This window comes from Xyrauchen texanus, chromosome 35 (assembly GCF_025860055.1).
Source record: "Xyrauchen texanus isolate HMW12.3.18 chromosome 35, RBS_HiC_50CHRs, whole genome shotgun sequence".
In the NCBI taxonomy this organism is placed as follows: Eukaryota; Metazoa; Chordata; class Actinopteri; order Cypriniformes; family Catostomidae; genus Xyrauchen; species Xyrauchen texanus.
The window spans coordinates 19832314-19851583 of NC_068310.1; the positions used below are offsets into that span (position 1 = coordinate 19832314).

The window sequence follows — 19270 nt, forward strand, 5'->3', positions numbered from 1 at the left end:
TAATTGAATTTTTTTGACAGCTCTACTAATTTGTGATTTATTAATTAATAAATCAGACTATATTCTAACTATTTATCGCACCGGCCGATAAATGTTCCAGTTTGGCCGATTTGTTTCTTGAGGGTGCTGAAAATTGCCTGCTTGCATGTGAAGCTTCTGAGACATGTAAACAACCGGGCATGGTTTGTTTTCATGTTACTTCAATAATAGACCAGTGTGCAACAGTCTCATTTAAACTGTACGCATATCAGAGCCGCAGTAGGCGTGTTTGAGCTCATGTTAAAGTGCTCGCCTGTTTTCCTGTTCCCTCTCCTCAACAGTTCTATTTTTAACTGTATTGTCTAATGATAAAAAAGACACATCAATAAAATTAATATAATATGTATCTGCAAATATGTGCTGATCTTGTTTAAACTGCTGTAATAAACCAACCTCACACAACTTCAGCAGATCCTGCATCATTTGGAGCGTTCATATATCTTCCTCCTAAAGCACGTATTCTAACAGTCTCTCCTCAACTGTTCCCTGTCACTTTTCTAATGATAAAAGGCAAACATAAATAAAACTTCTATTATATACAGTCTGCAGATATCTCATTTAAAAAGATGGCATTCATGAACCTCACGAAAATCCAGGGTTTTCTAACCTCTAATATCTTCCTCTGAAGCACTTATTCTTATTCTATCAGCCAGAATCAAAACTTCAGAATCAAAAGTTCCTCTGATTCACAAATCATGATGACAGTCCAAGCAGGCGATCCAGGCCGTTTAAACTTAAGAGATTGAGGCTCTGTGTACGCTGTGTACGCATGAGCGTGCGAGTGCAACCAATGTCTTTCTATCAAGTCGTTCCATGTCGGCCATGTTTGGAATGCTCTCAGGAGGCTTTTCCAGTCATGAAAGTGCAGCTTCTATCTACTTGAATGGAGAAAGACCAAAATCTCCAAAATGGTTGGTCAAGATTACGATCAAAGATCATATTTCAAACACAGGTATCATAAGTGGTGGTGCTTTACCTAAGATTAGCTAAAAAATCGCTGCAGGTGGGCATTCTAATTTTTCCCATTCGTTTTAATAGAAGTGGCCCGTCTCTTCTAAATATGCTACATGCAACTTCAAGTAAATGCAATTGCTAATGTGGGTATGCCATCTATGGTTGCTGGACTACTGTGTGTCCTGTTATTTACTCCTTTGTAATATATTAACAAGTTCTTCATGTACAAATAAATTGCTAAAATTTGATGACTAAACATAAATCAGAAGATACTGCTATCTACCATTTTAAAATGCATTATTATTTTTTACAAAGTTAAAGTTTTGTTTGAAATTGAGAAAATATAGTGCTAAGAGTTTATTGAATTTTTTTTTTTGCAATTTTATGTTTGTTATTTACTACATTAAATTGTGTTATATATCAGCATTGTATTGGCCTATCAGCCACCCTGCTCTCTGGATATCGGCATTGGCCATTAAAAAGCCCATATCGGCAACCACTAATTTGAGAATCTTATGTTTGTCTTCCAGGATGTTTCAAAGAAGAATGAGCGAAGTTCCATTAACGAAGTGCACCTTGTCATCATGAGACTTCTCAGTGTCTTCATGTCTCGTACCAAGTCTGGCTCAAAATCCTCCTCTGAGGTAACCATTACCTACATTCGCTTATTCATCTAAAATATTGTTTACATTATACTACCAGGTTTTAGTTCCCAGAGCGACAAGCGTGAAAACTGTTAAATAATCTCATTTCGGCTCTGTCATCTCAATTTTCTTGCCAGTCGTCTTCTCTCATCTCCAACGCAACAGCCACTGCTCTGCTCAGCATGGGATCGATAGACTACTGCTTGCATGTGCTCAAATCCCTGCTGGAGTTCTGGAAGACCCAACAGGGAGAAGAGGAGCCAACAGCCACCAGTCAGCTCCTCAAACCCCACACCTCCTCCTCTCCCCCAGATATGAGCCCCTTCTTCCTGCGCCAATATGTTAAGGTATTTACCCATGCATTAAAAAGCCTCCTGTTACCCAACCATTATGTTAGATGAGATATTGTGGTTAAATTGTTTGTGTGTGTGTTCTTCAGGGCCATGCTGCTGATGTGTTTGAAGCTTACTCTCAGCTCCTCACTGAGATGGTCCTGCGGCTGCCATACCAAATCAAGAAAATTGCAGATTCAAACCCCCGTATCCCACCGCCAATCTTTGATCACTCCTGGTTCTATTTCCTGTCAGAGGTAATGCACATGCTTCATTTTTTGCCATCAGTACTATGATGATAAAATCAATACAATGATTTTCAGGGATCGTAATAAAAAAAAATAATTTGTTCCAGTCCACTTAATTCCGGAACAGTAAAAATTCCATTAATGGGCCATTTAGTACTTGGGGGGGAAAAATGTTTTTTTCCAGCCCCCCTTCCATGGATTATTGGTCCTTACTATTTTGCAAAACTATTGGACAAAAACAATACCATGGTTTGGTAATTTTTTATTATTATTATTATTGTATTATCATTATTTAAATATATTTTTTTAAAGTACACTTTTTAAAAAATTTGGTTCTGAACATTTATATTCAAATGCGTTGTCATGAAGAACCAGTCTCATACATATAATACCGTAAAAGTTCTCAGTTTATTTAGAGTTGGGCACTTAAGTTTAAGTTTTAAGTTTAGAACCACTCCAACTGAATCGGTGAGTGAGTGAGAATAATTCACACTGATGTCTCATGAGTTCGAGACTGATTGATTGTTTTTGACCAATTGTTCCTTTTGCTTGCACACTGAGAATAAACACTAGAAAGACATATTGTCTGTTTAATGTCTTGTATTATTTCACGACAGCTATTTTTACTCATCACATTTAATTCAGACTAAAACATAATTTCTTCTGCTGTAGATACAGTATCCCCACTGAATAGCTGAAGAATCGTAAATGGAACCAAACATTATGACAATCATTAGGTTCCAGTATTAAGAAAAAAAAGAAAATTGTAATCAGTTCTGAATAAAAATCAGTTCCATGTACCCAACCCTAGTGATTCATCAATTATTTATCATAAATGCTTCATCTTCCATCATCTTCTTCTAGTATTTGATGATCCAGCAGACGCCATTTGTGAGGCGGCAAGTGAGGAAGCTGTTGCTCTTCATTTGTGGCTCCAAAGAGAAATACCGTCAACTCCGAGACCTGCACACACTCGACTCCCATGTGCGTGGCATCAAGAAACTTCTGGAGGAGCAGGGTATCTTCCTGAGGGGAGGAATCGTCACAGCAACATCAGGCTCTGCTCTACAGTACGACACACTCATTAGTTTGGTATGTAACAGGCCTGTTTAAAACCTTACCCTCCATTTGAATCATTTTTTTCTCTTTCTGCTCAGATTTGCATAACAATTTTTCCTTTTACACAGATGGAACATCTTAAAGCATGTGCTGAAATTGCCACACAGAGAACAATCAACTGGCAAAAGTTCTGTATGAAGGAAGACTGTAAGTGTACACAAATGAGATGTATTTAATAGGGATGGACATTTTAAAGTTTGAGTAGTTTTTTTACAAGTCAGATAGTTAGAACTCAAGCACATCTCAAATATTAAGTATTTTGTCCAACTTGTGAAGTCACTGTTGCATTTCTTGTCACTGTGGTACTAATTGAGTTGTCTCTTTCTTTGTGCATAGCGGTGCTGTACTTTCTGCTGCAGGTGAGTTTCCTGGTAGATGAGGGGGTTTCTCCAGTCCTGCTGCAGCTGCTCTCCTGCGCTCTTTGTGGCAGTAAAGTCATGGCTGCCTCTAGTGGAGGTTCAGGAACCTCTCAGCCCTCTCAGAGCAAATCATCCAGCAAGAAGAGCAAGAAAGAGGACAAGGAAAAAGACAAAGAAGGTTAGACTGTGGCTGTGTTGAAGAGTGAAACGGCAGTTTCATGACACTTTGCTGAATGTTTTCATGGTGTTGATTGCAGGAGAGGGAGCTGGAAGTCAGGAAGATCAGCTCTGTACAGCTCTGGTCAGTCAGCTGAACAAATTTGCAGATAAAGAGACACTTATTCAGTTCCTGCGGTGCTTCCTGCTTGAGTCCAACTCTTCATCTGTGCGCTGGCAAGCCCACTGCCTCACCTTGCATATCTACAGGTGGGTAGTTGACATGAAATATTTTTGCTGACATGTCCTGTGGTCTGGCATGTTGCATGCGCTATATTTAAAAAGAAAAAAAAAGAAAAACTATTTATAAAAAAAAAAGGCATATGTTAAAATCATAAGGCAAAGAGGTTATTAGAAATGTAAAAAAAATAAAAATAAAATCACAAGAAATGGTGACCAGTTGCAGCAGTTAAAATATACACCTTCTCTTATACATTTATATGTTGATGTTAATTAAACAAGAACTTCATAGGACATGCTTTGTGTCAACTATGTCTTAAGTTGAGCACTTCAAATCTAGTGCTTTGAGCATAATCCAAATGTCCAGTGTATTATATCAGTTATTTTTCTGGTCCCATCTCACCAATTCATACTGACTGGTTTACCTTTCAGGAACTCAAACAAGTCCCAGCAGGACTTGCTGCTGGACCTAATGTGGGCCATCTGGCCAGAGCTTCCTGCTTACGGACGTAAAGCTGCTCAGTTTGTGGACCTGCTTGGATACTTCTCCCTCAAAACACCTCAGACAGAAAAGAAGGTACTCTCACAATGCCTTGTCAGAACTTTTTCTCAGGAGCCATAATAAAATACTGGCATGAATGCTGGCATCATAGAAACTCAGAATATGAGGATAAAATGTTATCTTTTATGGACATATATTAGGTCTAGTGATGCACCAATCGATGGACTATCAATTTGGTATCGGACGATTTTCACTTCGAATGGCTCGTTGGTCTCCTCATTTGTCTGGTTGCATAAGCCGACCACCCAAATCGCAAAAGACACCTGGCTCCTTTAAGCATCACCATCATGCCATCACAGGAGTTTGGAGAATATTGGCAGAATGTTGTAAGACCCATAACAACTTTCGGCAGTTTGGTTTCATTCCCACTAACTGCCAGAAACAATGTTAAGTACTAGTGGATTATCGCTATGCCAGCCAGATAGGTCAAAAGTATATACTAACAAAGTCAAGTGGTGACATGAGCTGGGCTGAGCCCTGGGAAGTTATATGCCTTAGTAGCTCCATCAGGGTGGGCCGTGCTCTGGAAATAGAGCAACACGTCGTGACATTGGTGGTGTCAGCTGACACAGGTGCAGCGCAATCCTACTTTTAAGACTGCATTGCAGATTGCTCTGCACAGTATGTGTGATGTAAATTTTGTCATAATCCAGTCTATATGCCAGCCAGATTATCTCGACTCACTGACACGGTAATTGTCTGTGAGCATAGTCAATGCACGCGCTGGCCATTGACTGCAAAAAAAAAATGCTCATGATCAGAACAGTATACTCACAAAGTCAACATGGTCGACCAGGCACGAGCCAATCCAGAACACACAAAAAGAAGTATACCTGAGCCTTTAGGATGCAAACAGCTCAAGCTTGCCATTGCTATGCGAAGCCACATCAGCGCTTCTGTCAACACCCCACTTCGCAGCCACAGGCCCCCAGAAGTTTTGTGCTGGCCACACAAAAGCTCTATGCTTCACATTGGAAGCTTTTTTTCTGCATGGTGCAGGGAATGTGGGATTGATCCTGCAAAATGTGATTTTCCAAGAGACTTCTTCAACATCTGTTGGATGATGGCAAGGCAGTCTCCACACTGAAAGTGTATGTTGCTGCCATTTATGCCGGTCACGTCCCAGTTGGTGGCTCTTCTCTTGGCTGTCAGAGTCTTGTCTGCAGCTTTCTGATGGGTGCGAGACTTTTGAGACCAGCCCGTAATCCCCATTTCCCTGTGTGGGATTTGCCACTTGTCCTTATATTCCTCATCTCCATTTTAGGCCTTGCAGAGCACTGATCTTAAATGGACATCCTGAAGACCACTTTTCCACTGGCTATTGCATTTGCAAAACGAGTTGGCGACTTACATGCACTGTCTGTTAGTGAATGGTTGCGTTGGTTGCCTGAGGACTCCAGGATTGTCCTTCGCCCACTCCATCTTTGTTCTGAAAGTCCTCCTTTGAATTAATAAATCAGTCCATTTACCTGGCTGCCACCTTTCAGCATTCTTCAGGGTTTGATGACTCAAGAGCTTACCTCTTGTGTCCAGTACATGCCTTAAAGCTTTACATGGAGGCTACTGCCCAACTCAGTCAGACAAACTTTTTCTGTTATGGTGGTGTGAAAAAAGGTGCCCCTGTGTTGAAACGATCGGATGACAAGAAAGTAGGTAACTGTAGCTGCGAAAATCCTGATCAGAGCATCCCTAAGTAGGTCTATGTTTCTGTTTTGCTTTTTTTTTTTTTTAAAGGTGAGTTTTTGCATTGCATTGACTTTATTGTTCTACATTCCCAGCTGAAGGAATACTCTCAGAAGGCTGTAGAAATCCTGAGAGCACAGAACCACATCCTGACCAATCATCCGAATTCAAATATATACAAGTAAGTGTTCCCAACATGCTCTTATCACACTAAGATATCAATCAAGTTTTTGTCTCAAAGGTTAAAAACTTTTTTCCTTGTGTTGTCTCAGCACCCTGTCTGGACTGGTGGAGTTTGATGGGTTTTACTTGGAAAGCGATCCCTGCCTAGTGTGCAACAATCCTGAAGTGCCCTTCTCTGTGAGTGATCATGGAATATCAATCAGTAAATACTTATTAATGCTTGTCTTAGTTGTTATGGTTTTCAATGTTGGCCTACTTTATTCTCCATGCTATTAGAACATCAAACTGTCATCTATCAAAGTGGACACTCGTTACACTACAACTCAGCAAGTGGTGAAGCTAATTGGCAGCCACACTATTAGCAAAGTCACTGTGAAGATCGGTGATCTCAAGAGAACCAAGATGGTTCGCACAATCAACCTCTACTATAATAACAGAACCGTGCAGGCCATAGTTGAGCTGAAAAATAAGTGAGTATACTTTTATTAAACTCTTTTAAAATAAAATGTAATCTTTTATTAAAATTGAAAACAAGAAGTTCCAATTTCTTTTGAACTGGTTATGTTTGCAGAATTTCTTTTAACACTTTTATTGCTGATTTCTTAGACCTGCTCGCTGGCACAAAGCTAAGAAAGTACAGTTGACCCCTGGACAAACTGAAGTGAAGATTGATCTTCCTCTACCCATCGTTGCCTCCAATCTGATGATTGAATTCTCAGATTTTTATGAGAACTACCAGGCTTCTACAGAGACCCTGCAGTGCCCTCGCTGCAGCGCATCTGTTCCTGCCAACCCAGGAGTGTGTGGCAACTGTGGAGAGAACGTCTATCAGTGCCACAAGTGCAGGTAAACCAGAAATTACATTTTGTGATCTGGTTTAAAAACGTATAATTTACAAAGAAACAAACATAGAATTGCCATTTTGTTGAAATTGCGGGTTTAATGGAATTTTGATTTCCAGATCCATTAATTATGATGAGAAGGACCCGTTCCTGTGCAATGCCTGTGGTTTCTGTAAATATGCCCGCTTTGACTTCATGCTGTATGCAAAACCCTGCTGTGCTGTAGATCCCATAGAAAATGAAGAAGACAGGAAAAAGGTCATATTGTATTTAATAACAATAAAAATGTATTTTTTTATTTATTTTATTTTTGGGACCCTATTTGGGATTCCAGAAAGACATTGGGTTGTAATTTGGTAATATTGTCTAAATTGGAATTATTTAATTAGGTCTCAATGTGTTTATAAAGTTATAATGGACTCATGGGTAACCGTGCAAAGTAATCTTGTAAAACTATGATAGTTAACATAAACACTTTCTCACTGTGTGAGTCCCCTTACCAAATCTTTTTAAAAATGTGTTTAGGCTGTGACCAACATCAACACTCTGTTGGACAAGGCTGACCGTGTTTACCACCAGCTCATGGGCCACCGGCCACAACTAGAGAGTCTGCTGTCCAAAGTGAATGAGGCTGCACCTGAGAAACCACAGGTCATTTTCTGTCAGCTGTTGTCCTGTCAGACAAAACTTTAGGACAGATCTATGACCACATAAGCTCTAAGATTAAGTACCTAATAAACTGATTATGAACTTCTGGAAAGTTCTGTTTAAGGCACCACTAAATTCTGGTGTTTTAATAGTGGTCATATAATCCTCAGAAATAGTGTTACTTAACACACAGTGCCTATTTTGGGTGTGGCATTCATGTTTTCATGGTTCATCTCAGGATGATACAGGAGCAGGAGGCGGGTTGGGCACCTCAACTGCCAGCGTCAACCGGTACATTCAACAGCTGGCTCAGGAGTACAGCGGAGACTGTAAAACTTCTTTTGATGAGCTCTCCAAAATCATCCAGGTTAAAGGACATAATCTCAGTGTACAAGCAGTCATTTTGATTCCCAATTACTATTGCAGAGTTTCTGAATTTCTGATTTGATTCCTTATTCAGAAAGTGCTTGCGTCTCGTAAAGAGCTGCTGGAGTATGACCTGCAGCAGCGAGAAGCAGCTACCAAATCATCCCGCACATCTACCCAGCCCACCTTCACAGCCAGCCAGTATCGAGCCCTGTCTGTGCTGGGCTGTGGACACACGTCCTCAACCAAGTGTTACGGCTGTGCATCTGCAGTTACGGGGCACTGCATAACTCTTCTGCGTGCACTGGTGACCAACACTGCCATCAGGCAGATCCTGGTACTGCAGGGTCTCATCCGAGAGCTGTTTGAGTACAACCTGCGCCGCGGCACTGGAGCCATGAGGGAGGAAGTGCGCCAGCTCGTCTGTTTGCTCACCAGGTATATTTGCACACAAAAAAACATTAAGCGCTCTGAAGAGAATAGCTATTGGCAGTTACCACTGCTGGAAGTATCTGGGTATTTTAAAATGGTGTTATTGAGGCCTGGGAAACTTAATATCTTTAAGTCAAGGAAATGTATATTTATGCTGTGCTTTAAAGTATTTTACCTGCTAAATATTACTCTTGGGTAAAGTCAAACTTGCTCGTAAACCATAGTGATATGAGTTGTTAGCGAATTGTTCTTTTGAGTCTTTATTTCTCAATGAATTATTCTCAGGAAACTGGTTTACAAATAGATCTGAATGATTAGTTGGCGAATCAATCAGAATATTTTTTTTTTTTATTCTTATCCACTGATCACAAAAAACTGGAAAGGCCATGAAAATGTAATTGGTCAAAAACTGTGGGCTTCAAGGCTTTACTCTGACTGCTATCTTTAGAGCAGACTGTAGTAGTTAAATGAACTTCTTTTGTGTCAATGTTTTTTTTTTTTTTTTTAGAGATCATCCAGAGGCCACTCAGCAAATGAATGACCTCATTATTGCCAAGGTGTCAGCTGCCTTGAAAGGACACTGGGCCAACCCTGATCTGGTACTTAACCATACTTCTTACATAGTAGCTTTTAAAGATTTGTTGCAAGAAAAGTTTTTCTTTGTTTGGACACATGTTGTAGATCTGTACTCATTATTGTGGCTGTTTAGTACTCATAGTTGTGGTCTCCTCTCTTCCAGGTCAGCAGTTTGCAATATGAGATGCTACTTCTCACAGACTCTATTGCTAAGGAGGGAGGGTGCTGGGAGCTCAGACTCCGCTGTGGTGAGTTCTGCTGTGTATTCCTCTAGCGTGTACACATTGTTGTGTCCTTCAATGACTCTTCAATGAAAATAAATGATTAAGAAGTTACCACAGCAATATAACCATTCTCCATTTAATTTTCAGCCCTGAGTTTGTTCTTGATGGCGGTGAATATTAAGACTCCTGTGGTGGTGGAGAACATTACACTGATGTGCCTGAGGATTCTGCAGAAACTCATCAAACCGCCTGCCTCAACCAGCAAGAAAAACAAGGTACAACAGACACAATCGCAGTACTGATGGACCTGTATATTATTGTATTGATTAAGATGAATTAATTTACTGCTTTTACTTGACTCACTTTTTGATATTTTCACTTTATCAGGATGCTGCTGTTGAATCCCTGACTACAGTCAAGCCATATAACAATGAGATTCACGCACAGGCCCAGCTCTGGCTCAAAAAAGACCCCAAGGCATCATATGAAGCCTGGAAAAAGTGCCTTTCTGCTAGATGTAAATTATTCAAATTCTAATTTCAAAAACTTTACCTGTTTGTGTTTAATCTCTATTACTTATATATTTAAATTGTGTACAATTGTTTTTCATAGGTCAGGAGACTCTTTCTAAGCCCTTGAACAAAGCTGAGAGCAGAAGGCAGTACCTGATGGAGAAGTACGTATGGAAGTGGAAGCAGTTCATGAAGACCAGATCGGAGGGGCTGTTCCCTCGCCTTCTCAAACTGGGTCACAACAACTGGCTGAGACAGGTACATATTGCATCTGTTTCTGCCTCCCAGGACTCTGGTGTATTCAATCCCCAAGTTCTATTGTAATGTGGCCTAATATTATCTGTCCCCTCTCATAGGTGCTCTTCACCCCAGCCACACAGGCAGCAAGGCAGGCAGCCTGCACCATCGTTGAAGCTCTAACATCAATCCCAAGCCGCAAGCAACAAGTTCTGGACCTTTTGACAAGGTGCATATCACTGAAAAGCAGACACATCAATATTTGATTTATTTTCAAATCAGACTCAAGCAAGTCAGTGATTTAGGAGCCATTGTAACTGGACTGAAATTCTTGTGTGTTCTGCAGTTATCTTGATGAGCTGAGCATTGCAGGAGAGTGTGCTGCCGAGTACCTGGCTCTGTACCAGAAGCTCATTAAACCTGCTCACTGGAAAGTTTACCTGGCTGCCCGTGGTGTCCTGCCATACATTGGCAACCTAATCACCAAGGTACAGTTCGAAACAGTACATTTCATTATCTTTAGTATGGATGAGATGTCATTCCCATTAGCCTGCACTCACTTTTGTGTCTTTCTATTTCAGGAAATTGCTCATCTCCTTGCCCTTGAAGAAGCAACACTGAGCACAGATTTACAGCAAGGATATGCCCTTAAGAGCCTAACAGGTGAATAAATTTAGGTTTTTATGTCTTTTGATCAAGATTAGGTTTACAGCCAATAATGCAGTGAAAACACAAGAACTTCCTGAGAGTTTGCAGCTTGTTTTAAGGCTGTGATGTAATTTGTATCTGTTCTCACAGGCCTGCTGTCCTCTTTCGTGGAGGTGGAGTCCATTAAGCGACACTTTAAGAGTCGGCTGGTTGGTACTGTTCTGAATGGCTACCTGTGTCTGAGGAAGCTGGTGGTGCAGAGAACCAAGCTTATCGATGAGACTCAGGATATGCTGCTGGAGATGCTGGAGGATATGACTACAGGTTCCAGCCTTGAACTTCAGAAGTCTCATACTTGTTGCCTTATTAGAGAGAAACATGTTTCGATGATTTATCTTCTCTTTTAGGGACAGAATCTGAGACCAAAGCATTCATGGCTGTGTGCATTGAAACTGCAAAGCGGTACAACCTGGATGATTATCGCACCCCTGTCTTCATCTTTGAGAGGCTGTGTAGCATCATTTATCCTGTGAGTAAACTCCTCCTTTTCAGTAGCTCTTGAGCGGTCATCGCTTTTGAAATCTGTGGAGCTGGAGCATCCGCTAACTTGCATGTTGAGTGTCTTTAAAGGAAACACCCCAGCGTTACATCTTAAATGCAGTTACACTGTAGTTATTAAAGTTCAAATAATATGGAAGCAGATCATGTAATTAACTACAAACTATGAAACTGGCATTTCTCGGTGCGGTCAGCGCCTTTTCTACGATTTGCGCTATGTGTCCCATTCCAAGGGGGATTCATTGAAACTGCACCCAGCTGATGCACCCTCTGGCGTGGGGACGCTTGTCCCAAGAGGGCCTCTCTTCTGAAACTCAAGCTGCTTTATTTCCTGTGCTTGGGCTGCAGCTAATGTTTATTTTGATAATCGATTAATCTAACGATTATTAGAACGACTATTCAGTGATCATTGCTATGATTAATCATTAGCTCTTAACTGATTATTCAGCTTGTGACCTGACTTAAAAGGTTGTATTAAACATGCTTACTAACAATAAAACAAAAAAATAACTCTTTTAAAAATACCTCTAAATAACATTCACTGAATTAAAGGGAAGAAAATACATTTTATTAATTTTAATTCACTGAAGAAATTCACTGCAAGAAAATCCAATTGTTATCAAGTGTTTTGTCTTGTTTTCCCATTTACATTTGTCTAATAACTCCTTAAAACAAGATGCATTTACATGAGAAGCAACATATACTATATTTAGATTTGCTTTAAGATAATGCATCTCAACTATAAGTGTTTTTTTCTCTTGGTTATACTTCTGCGAGTGCAGTAAAGACAAAATATACTTGTATTCAAGATCTATTCTCTAAATTTCTTATATGCTACTTTTTAGATATTTTAAAATATTTGTATTTTTTATATTATATTTAACATTCTCCGATAACAATTTTTCTTTTGCAGCATAGCTGCTAAAGAAAATTTACTTTGTTTTAAAGGAGTGTTAGATATTTATATTGGAAAACAAGCCAAATCAAAAATGTATTTTGTTGCAGTGTATAATGGGGCAAAGACTACCTCTCTCACCTTTCTGTTCACTTCAATCCATCTTTAACTCACAAAAAACAAACTCTCTCTTATTAATAAATCTGCCAGTTGACTTCACGATAAGAAATACACTGTGACATTATTGTGATTCAAGAAGTCATGAGTCATTATGTTGTAATCTAGCTGCAGCAAGCGCGCACGCGTGCTCTGGACAAGCGTCCCCACGCCAGAGGGTGCATCAGCTGGGTGCAGTTTCAATGAATCCCCCTTGGAGCGGGACACTTCGCGCAACTCGTAGAAAAGGCGCTGACCGCACCGAGAAATGCCAGTTTCATAGTTTGTAGTTAATTACATGATCTGCTTCCATATTATTTGAACTTTAATAAATACAGTGTAACTGCATTTAAGATGTAACGCTGGGGTGTTTCCTTTAAAGACACTCAACATGCAAGTTATGCTTCAGCTGGAGCGGATGCTCCACATATTCCACAACGAGAGGGCTTTTATTTTCTATTTTTGCTTTTTTATTTATTTATTTTGCATTATAATACCCTCATACTTTGCGATTTACTTCACCTCAAACTATTTGGTAAGTTTAGAGTGCATCTGGACTGTGAGCTGTGTAATTCTTCCTCTCCTCAGTCCGGACGCGAACTGCATTGCTGCTCTCGCGTGTCATCATTAGATATAAAGTGATAAAATGAGATCAAACGGCTATTTTGATAATAGTTTTTTTTATTTTATTTTATTTTTTTAAATGGTCTAAAGTGTCGACTAATCGATTCCACCCTACTCTGTGCAGGAGGAGAATGAGGTGACTGAGTTCTTTGTTACTCTGGAGAAGGACCCACAGCAGGAGGACTTCCTGCAGGGCCGTATGCCAGGAAACCCATATAGCAGTAATGAACCAGGCATCGGCCCTCTCATGAGGGATATCAAGAACAAGATCTGCCAGGATTGTGATTTGGTGGCACTGCTGGAGGATGACAGCGGCATGGAGGCAAGACATCTGTGACTGTCTTTTGTGTTGTGGCTTTACATGTAAACTAATATAAATTGTCATATCTTTACATAATTAAAAAATTGGTTAAAGCTGAAGTGTGTAACTTTTTCGATGTTAAAATACTTTCCTGTATTTGGTGGCATTAATAGTGCTGTAATTACACATTTTGGATTGAAGGTTTTTTCAATAATGCCTATTAATGCCTTTTCCTAACATTTTGGCTTTTCTTTGCAGCTCCTTGTAAATAACAAGATTATTAGTCTGGATCTGTCAGTTGCAGAGGTCTATAAGAAGGTCTGGTGCCCCACAAATGAGGTGAGTCAAAAATTACAAAATAGGCTACTGAAATCGTATTTTATTATCAATTATGCTGTAACCACACTGTATTCTGCATACCAAGGGTGAGCCAATGAGGATCATCTACAGAATGAGGGGGCTTCTGGGAGACGCAACTGAGGAATTCATCGAGTCTTTGGACTCAACTACAGGTATCTCTTGTTGTTCTAGTGCTCCTGTTTTGCTTCACATTATTGTAAGTCTTCTAGTTTAACTCGTATTTCTTTTTTTTTTTTTTTTATTTGCATTCATTCTCTTGCAGATGAAGAGGAGGATGATGAGGAGGTCTATAAGATGGCTGGAGTGATGGCACAGTGTGGAGGGCTGGAATGCATGCTAAACAGGCTCTCTGGAATCAAAGATTTCAAACAGGGCAGGCATCTTCTCACAGTAAGTACAAAGTTCATCCAACCCTTTCATTACATTTAACAGATTTAGTGTTTGGTTGTGTACCACCTGAAAACTCTAATGGATATTTTACCATCATTTTAAAGGTTGTTCTTAAGTTATTTAGCTTCTGTGTGAAAGTGAAGATCAACAGACAGCAGCTGGTGAAGCCAGAGATGAACACACTGAATGTCATGTTGGGCACACTGAATCTGGTAAGAAACATACCTTTTAGGGTTGATCACTAGAGCTTTAATGTGGAATTAATTCCAAAGAGAAGATGTGAAAGGATGTTGTAAGTGAGGTACAATATTGTTTCAGGCACTGGTTGCAGAGCAGGAGAGCAAAGACAGTGGAGGAGCATCTATAGCGGAGCAGGTTCTTAGTATCATGGAGATCATTCTGGACGAGGCCAATGCTGAGACTCTGTCTGAAGACAAGGTCAGCAAGATAATTTTAGGATTACAGTTAATTTTACAACTCTATGAACTAGAATATTTTTTAAATCAGTCAGTTGTTTTCATATCTCTCCATCGTTTTGCTCCTCAAGGGTAACCTGCTGCTGACAGGAGATAAGGACCAGCTGGTGATGCTTCTGGACCAGATCAACACATTATTTGTGCGTTCCAATCCCAGTGTATTGCAGGGACTGTTGCGCATCATTCCCTACCTGTCCTTTGGAGAACTGGAGAAGATGCACATCCTGGTGGAGCGCTTCAAACCCTGCTGCAACTTCGACAAGTATGGAGTTTATTCATCTCAGCATGGAAATATTTAAATTACCAAACACTCTTTGACTTCTTGAAGGAATGGAGAATATTTGCAGCTTTTCACACCACTTTCTTTCTCTCATGAAGGTATGATGAGGAACACAGTGCAGATGACAAGGTATTCCTGGACTGCTTCTGTAAAATAGCTGCAGGAATCAAGAACAACAGCAATGGTCATCAACTGAAAGACCTCATCCTACAGAAGGGCATCACCCAGAGTGCTCTTGACTACATGAAGAAACATATCCCCTGTGCTAAGAAGTATGATATGTCTTCATACATTAAAATAAAATCTTAGTCCACATCAATCACTCCAACACTCTCCAGAAAAAATTACATCATTATTAATTGTACAGAAAACTTTTTAAACAGTTTTTTTGTCCTGACTATAAATTATTTTTTAGTCTGGATGCAGATGTTTGGAAGAAGTTCCTTGCTCGACCTGCCCTACCTTTCATCCTTCGACTGCTGCGTGGTTTGGCCACCCAACATCCCCCTACACAGGTAATGCTTCTACCACTAGAGTGAAATATTTCTTAATATTTTCCCTTTGACACTGTAGTATCAACCTAACCATCCCTTCACCCACTCTCTGTTTGTACCTATTAGATGCTAATCGGAACAGATTCAATAACCAATTTGCACAAGCTGGAGCAGGTGTCCAGTGACGAGGGTATAGGCACTTTAGCAGAGAATCTTCTGGAGGCACTTAGGGAGCTTGCAGAGGTTAACCTGAAGATCGATGCGGCTCGAAGGGAAACTCGAGCGGAGAAGAAACGCATGGCCATGGCAATGAGGCAGAAAGCTCTCGGCACGCTGGGAATGACAGTGAGTTGGATGTTCAGAAGCTTGGTGTATAGAACAGTTGAAGAAAACTGTTCTAACGCCCCAGTATAGTGACAGGGAAACGCTATACTGTAAAAAGGGACCATCCTCCGGATGAGACGTTAATCCATGGACCTGACCCTCTGTGGTAAAAACATTTCTCGTAAAGAGTAGGGGTTTAACCCTGGTGCCCTTGCCAAATTCCCCCCCATTGGTCCTCATCAATCATGGCCTCCTAATAACCCCCATCCCTGAATTGGCTCTATCACTCTTCTCTCTCCTCTGCACCAATTGCTGGTGTGCAGTGAGCACAGGAGGAACAAGATTGGTTTTAGGAGGAAGTTTTTAGTTCTGAAACTTACAGTATGTTTTTATAGTGCAATGACCTCTTATGTCAAAAGATCAAAGAAAATGTGATTCCTCATGTCATGACCCCTTTAGATTTTGTATTATACTGTGTCAAAAACAAAATAATTCATAGTCATTTTATTTTAGATTTTCTAGTTATTTTTTGTTTACAAAATGTTTTCGTTGTAATTTTCATGAACAACCTGTCTTGTATCACTGTAATTTGTTGACTGTAGTTTCATTATGCTGCCACTGCGAGGTCAATAGTTTGATTTTGTTTTCTTTCAGACCAATGAGAAGGGTCAGGTGGTGACTAAGACGACCCTGCTTAAACAGATGGAGGAACTCATCGAAGAACCTGGGTTGACCTGCTGTATTTGTCGAGAGGGCTACAAGTTCCAGGTATGTATGCTGATTGTTTGCATGATTTTACTGTAGATCCCATGATCAGTTGTGCCATTGTTGTGTTATTAATATGACCTCTTCATTGTTATCTAATGTTTGCACATATTCTGCTCCCACACAGCCTACCAAAGTACTGGGCATCTATACATTTACGAAGCGTGTAGCCCTTGAGGAGTCTGAGAACAAACCGCGCAAGCAGCAGGGCTACAGCACTGTCTCACACTTTAACATAGTCCATTATGACTGTCACCTTGCAGCTGTCAGGTGTGTGAAATCATCTGGTCTCTTTTTGATTGCATTGGATTTGATCAAGGAAGGATCTATAGTCTCACTGGTATCTTATTTTTCTCTCTGTATGTCTGGATCAGGCTTGCTAGAGGGCGTGAGGAATGGGAGAGTGCCGCACTGCAGAATGCCAATACAAAGTGCAATGGGCTCCTACCAGTATGGGGGCCACACGTACCTGAATCTGCCTTCGCCACATGCCTGGCAAGGTATGCCCTGTTTGCGTTCAGTTTGAAGTGAATGAGTACTAAGATGTACTCCTGCACAAGTTGCTAATTATTTAAGGGATAATGTACAGTCAGCCAGTCACTGTCACAAAGTAGACCCCAAATTAGCACAGCTATGTAAATAATTTGAATGGGGCAACGGTCAATTATGCAGTTTTAGCGGTCATTGCAGAAAAATATTTGACCACAGAATGCTGCAATCGACCAATCAGAATCAAGTATTCCAGTATTATAAATGTGTCATTCTGGATTGAAACACTGTTTTGGTACCATTTTGCAGGCACAACACATATCTGCAGGAGTGCACAGGGCAGAGGGAACCCACATACCAGCTCAACATTCACGATACCAAACTGCTTTTCCTGCGCTTTGCCATGGAGCAATCCTTTAGTGTGGACACGGGGGGAGGAGGCCGCGAGAGCAACATCCATCTCATACCCTACATCATTCACACTGTTCTCTATGTCCTAAATACGTTCGTATTTCAACTTTGGCTTTGTTACTACAGTTTTAGAAGTTCATGGTTAGGGATTAAGTTGTGACTGTCCTTCTTTGTCTTGTTTATTGATTGAATGCCCCAGTTTTAGCTTGGACCATTTGCATTGACTGGTTTGAATTTCACACATTGATATTTGCACATTCTAGAGTTGTTTGAGATGTTAATGATGGAATACTTTTTTTATTGCTCTTAAGAACAAGGGCCACATCACGGGAGGAGAAGAATCTTCAGAGCTTCCTGGAGCAGCCTTGTGAAAAGTGGGTGGAGACTTCATACGAGGTGGACGGGCCACACTACTTCACCATATTGGCCATGCACATCCTGCCACCTGAGCGCTGGATGGCTACACGCGTTGACTTCCTGCGAAGGCTGCTGGTTACCGCTCATACTCGCAAGGTTTCACCAGGGGGTGCTAATAAGTAAGGGACCAATGCTTTACTCTGCACGTATCAGAGTTGGAACATTTCATGTGCAAAATATTACGTGTTTGCTTAGGGTTTCTATTTTTGGTTTTGGCCAATGTTTTGTGCTTACTCTCAAGCAGTTATGTTGCCATTCAAGATTAGTGCTTGATTTTATGAGGCAGTGGTTAGGCTTGGTTGTGTCAGATTGCATTAGGTTTTAGTACTACTTATTAGTAGTATTATTGTTTGTGGCCATGTACTCTGTAATGTTTCTGTTTTCAGAAATTTTTGATAATTGCACTTTGTGAGTCAAAAGTGCAAATATAAAATGTTTTGGAAGAAAGTTTGAGTAAATAGTTGTCTGAAAATTAAATGCATCTGTGTTGAGTGATTTAATAACAAATTTGATTTTTATCATTTCAGACTTACAGACAAAGCAGTGAATGAGTATGCTGTTTACCGCTCACCACTTCTCTTCTGGGGTCTGGTGGATCTCATCTATGACATGTTCAGGGTATGAAAATATCCTCTAAATTCTTTATTTGTGTGCATTATTTGTAATAAGTGCATAATTTCATGAATTAATCAGTTTTTTACTATGTTTTCACTACAGAAAGTGCCCACCAGCAACACAGAGGGAGGCTGGTCCTTCTCACTCGCAGAGTACATAAGACACAATGATATGCCTATCTATGAGGCTTCAGAAAGGGTGTTGAGGGCCTTCCAGGATGAGTTCATGCCTGCTGAATCCTTCTCAGAGTTCCTGGATGTCGTAGGTGAGAAATGTTAACACACTTTTCTGCCTTGTTCGAAACACAAAGTTAGCAAATGGATAGATTGCAATCTTGTGAGATGTTCTCAAGTAGGTATAGCTGCAGGCCGGAAACCACCAAATGGAGGTGGGATCTTCAAATGAGGGTGGGGTTAATATGAAAGGAGGCTTGGTTACACCAACTCAAAAAGGTGGCGTCACTTCCACTCACTGTTAACATTATGGAAAGGGTTATGTAAGGGGCTCCCTTTATCGTTCAATGGCATTTTGGAGCGACTGCCCCTTTTGGGAGCAATGCCTGCAGTTCTGCACTTCTCAATGGTTCTAGGTTTAATTAAAGGAATGTTACGGGTTCAGTCGGGGTTCAAGTTTAAATGACTATTTGTGGCATAATGTTTGATAACCTCAAAAACTAATTTTGACTCATCCCTTGTTTAATTTAAGAAAAAC

The 19270-nt window shown here is 40.4% G+C and overlaps 1 protein-coding gene across 2 annotated transcripts in view; it reads left to right on the forward strand.

The window, feature by feature from the left end:
- LOC127628364 (E3 ubiquitin-protein ligase UBR4) overlaps positions 1-19270 on the forward strand; it is a 67932-nt gene that overhangs the window by 46972 nt on the left and 1690 nt on the right. For both annotated transcript variants that reach the window (XM_052105067.1, XM_052105069.1), the window contains 43 exons: positions 1524-1637; positions 1775-1984; positions 2077-2226; positions 3082-3309; positions 3405-3483; positions 3673-3873; positions 3953-4121; positions 4524-4668; positions 6432-6517; positions 6609-6696; positions 6796-6989; positions 7126-7365; positions 7481-7619; positions 7887-8012; positions 8248-8376; positions 8470-8813; positions 9316-9406; positions 9547-9631; positions 9755-9882; positions 9995-10124; positions 10220-10377; positions 10476-10585; positions 10703-10844; positions 10938-11019; positions 11155-11328; positions 11412-11533; positions 13362-13559; positions 13797-13877; positions 13963-14050; positions 14161-14288; positions 14393-14500; positions 14607-14726; positions 14836-15026; positions 15143-15316; positions 15460-15559; positions 15665-15883; positions 16517-16630; positions 16755-16897; positions 17002-17127; positions 17426-17620; positions 17839-18063; positions 18472-18562; positions 18662-18824. In XM_052105067.1, the coding sequence (XP_051961027.1) occupies positions 1524-1637; positions 1775-1984; positions 2077-2226; positions 3082-3309; positions 3405-3483; positions 3673-3873; positions 3953-4121; positions 4524-4668; positions 6432-6517; positions 6609-6696; positions 6796-6989; positions 7126-7365; positions 7481-7619; positions 7887-8012; positions 8248-8376; positions 8470-8813; positions 9316-9406; positions 9547-9631; positions 9755-9882; positions 9995-10124; positions 10220-10377; positions 10476-10585; positions 10703-10844; positions 10938-11019; positions 11155-11328; positions 11412-11533; positions 13362-13559; positions 13797-13877; positions 13963-14050; positions 14161-14288; positions 14393-14500; positions 14607-14726; positions 14836-15026; positions 15143-15316; positions 15460-15559; positions 15665-15883; positions 16517-16630; positions 16755-16897; positions 17002-17127; positions 17426-17620; positions 17839-18063; positions 18472-18562; positions 18662-18824 (6328 nt within the window). The remainder of the gene's footprint in view (positions 1-1523; positions 1638-1774; positions 1985-2076; positions 2227-3081; positions 3310-3404; positions 3484-3672; positions 3874-3952; positions 4122-4523; positions 4669-6431; positions 6518-6608; positions 6697-6795; positions 6990-7125; positions 7366-7480; positions 7620-7886; positions 8013-8247; positions 8377-8469; positions 8814-9315; positions 9407-9546; positions 9632-9754; positions 9883-9994; positions 10125-10219; positions 10378-10475; positions 10586-10702; positions 10845-10937; positions 11020-11154; positions 11329-11411; positions 11534-13361; positions 13560-13796; positions 13878-13962; positions 14051-14160; positions 14289-14392; positions 14501-14606; positions 14727-14835; positions 15027-15142; positions 15317-15459; positions 15560-15664; positions 15884-16516; positions 16631-16754; positions 16898-17001; positions 17128-17425; positions 17621-17838; positions 18064-18471; positions 18563-18661; positions 18825-19270) is intronic.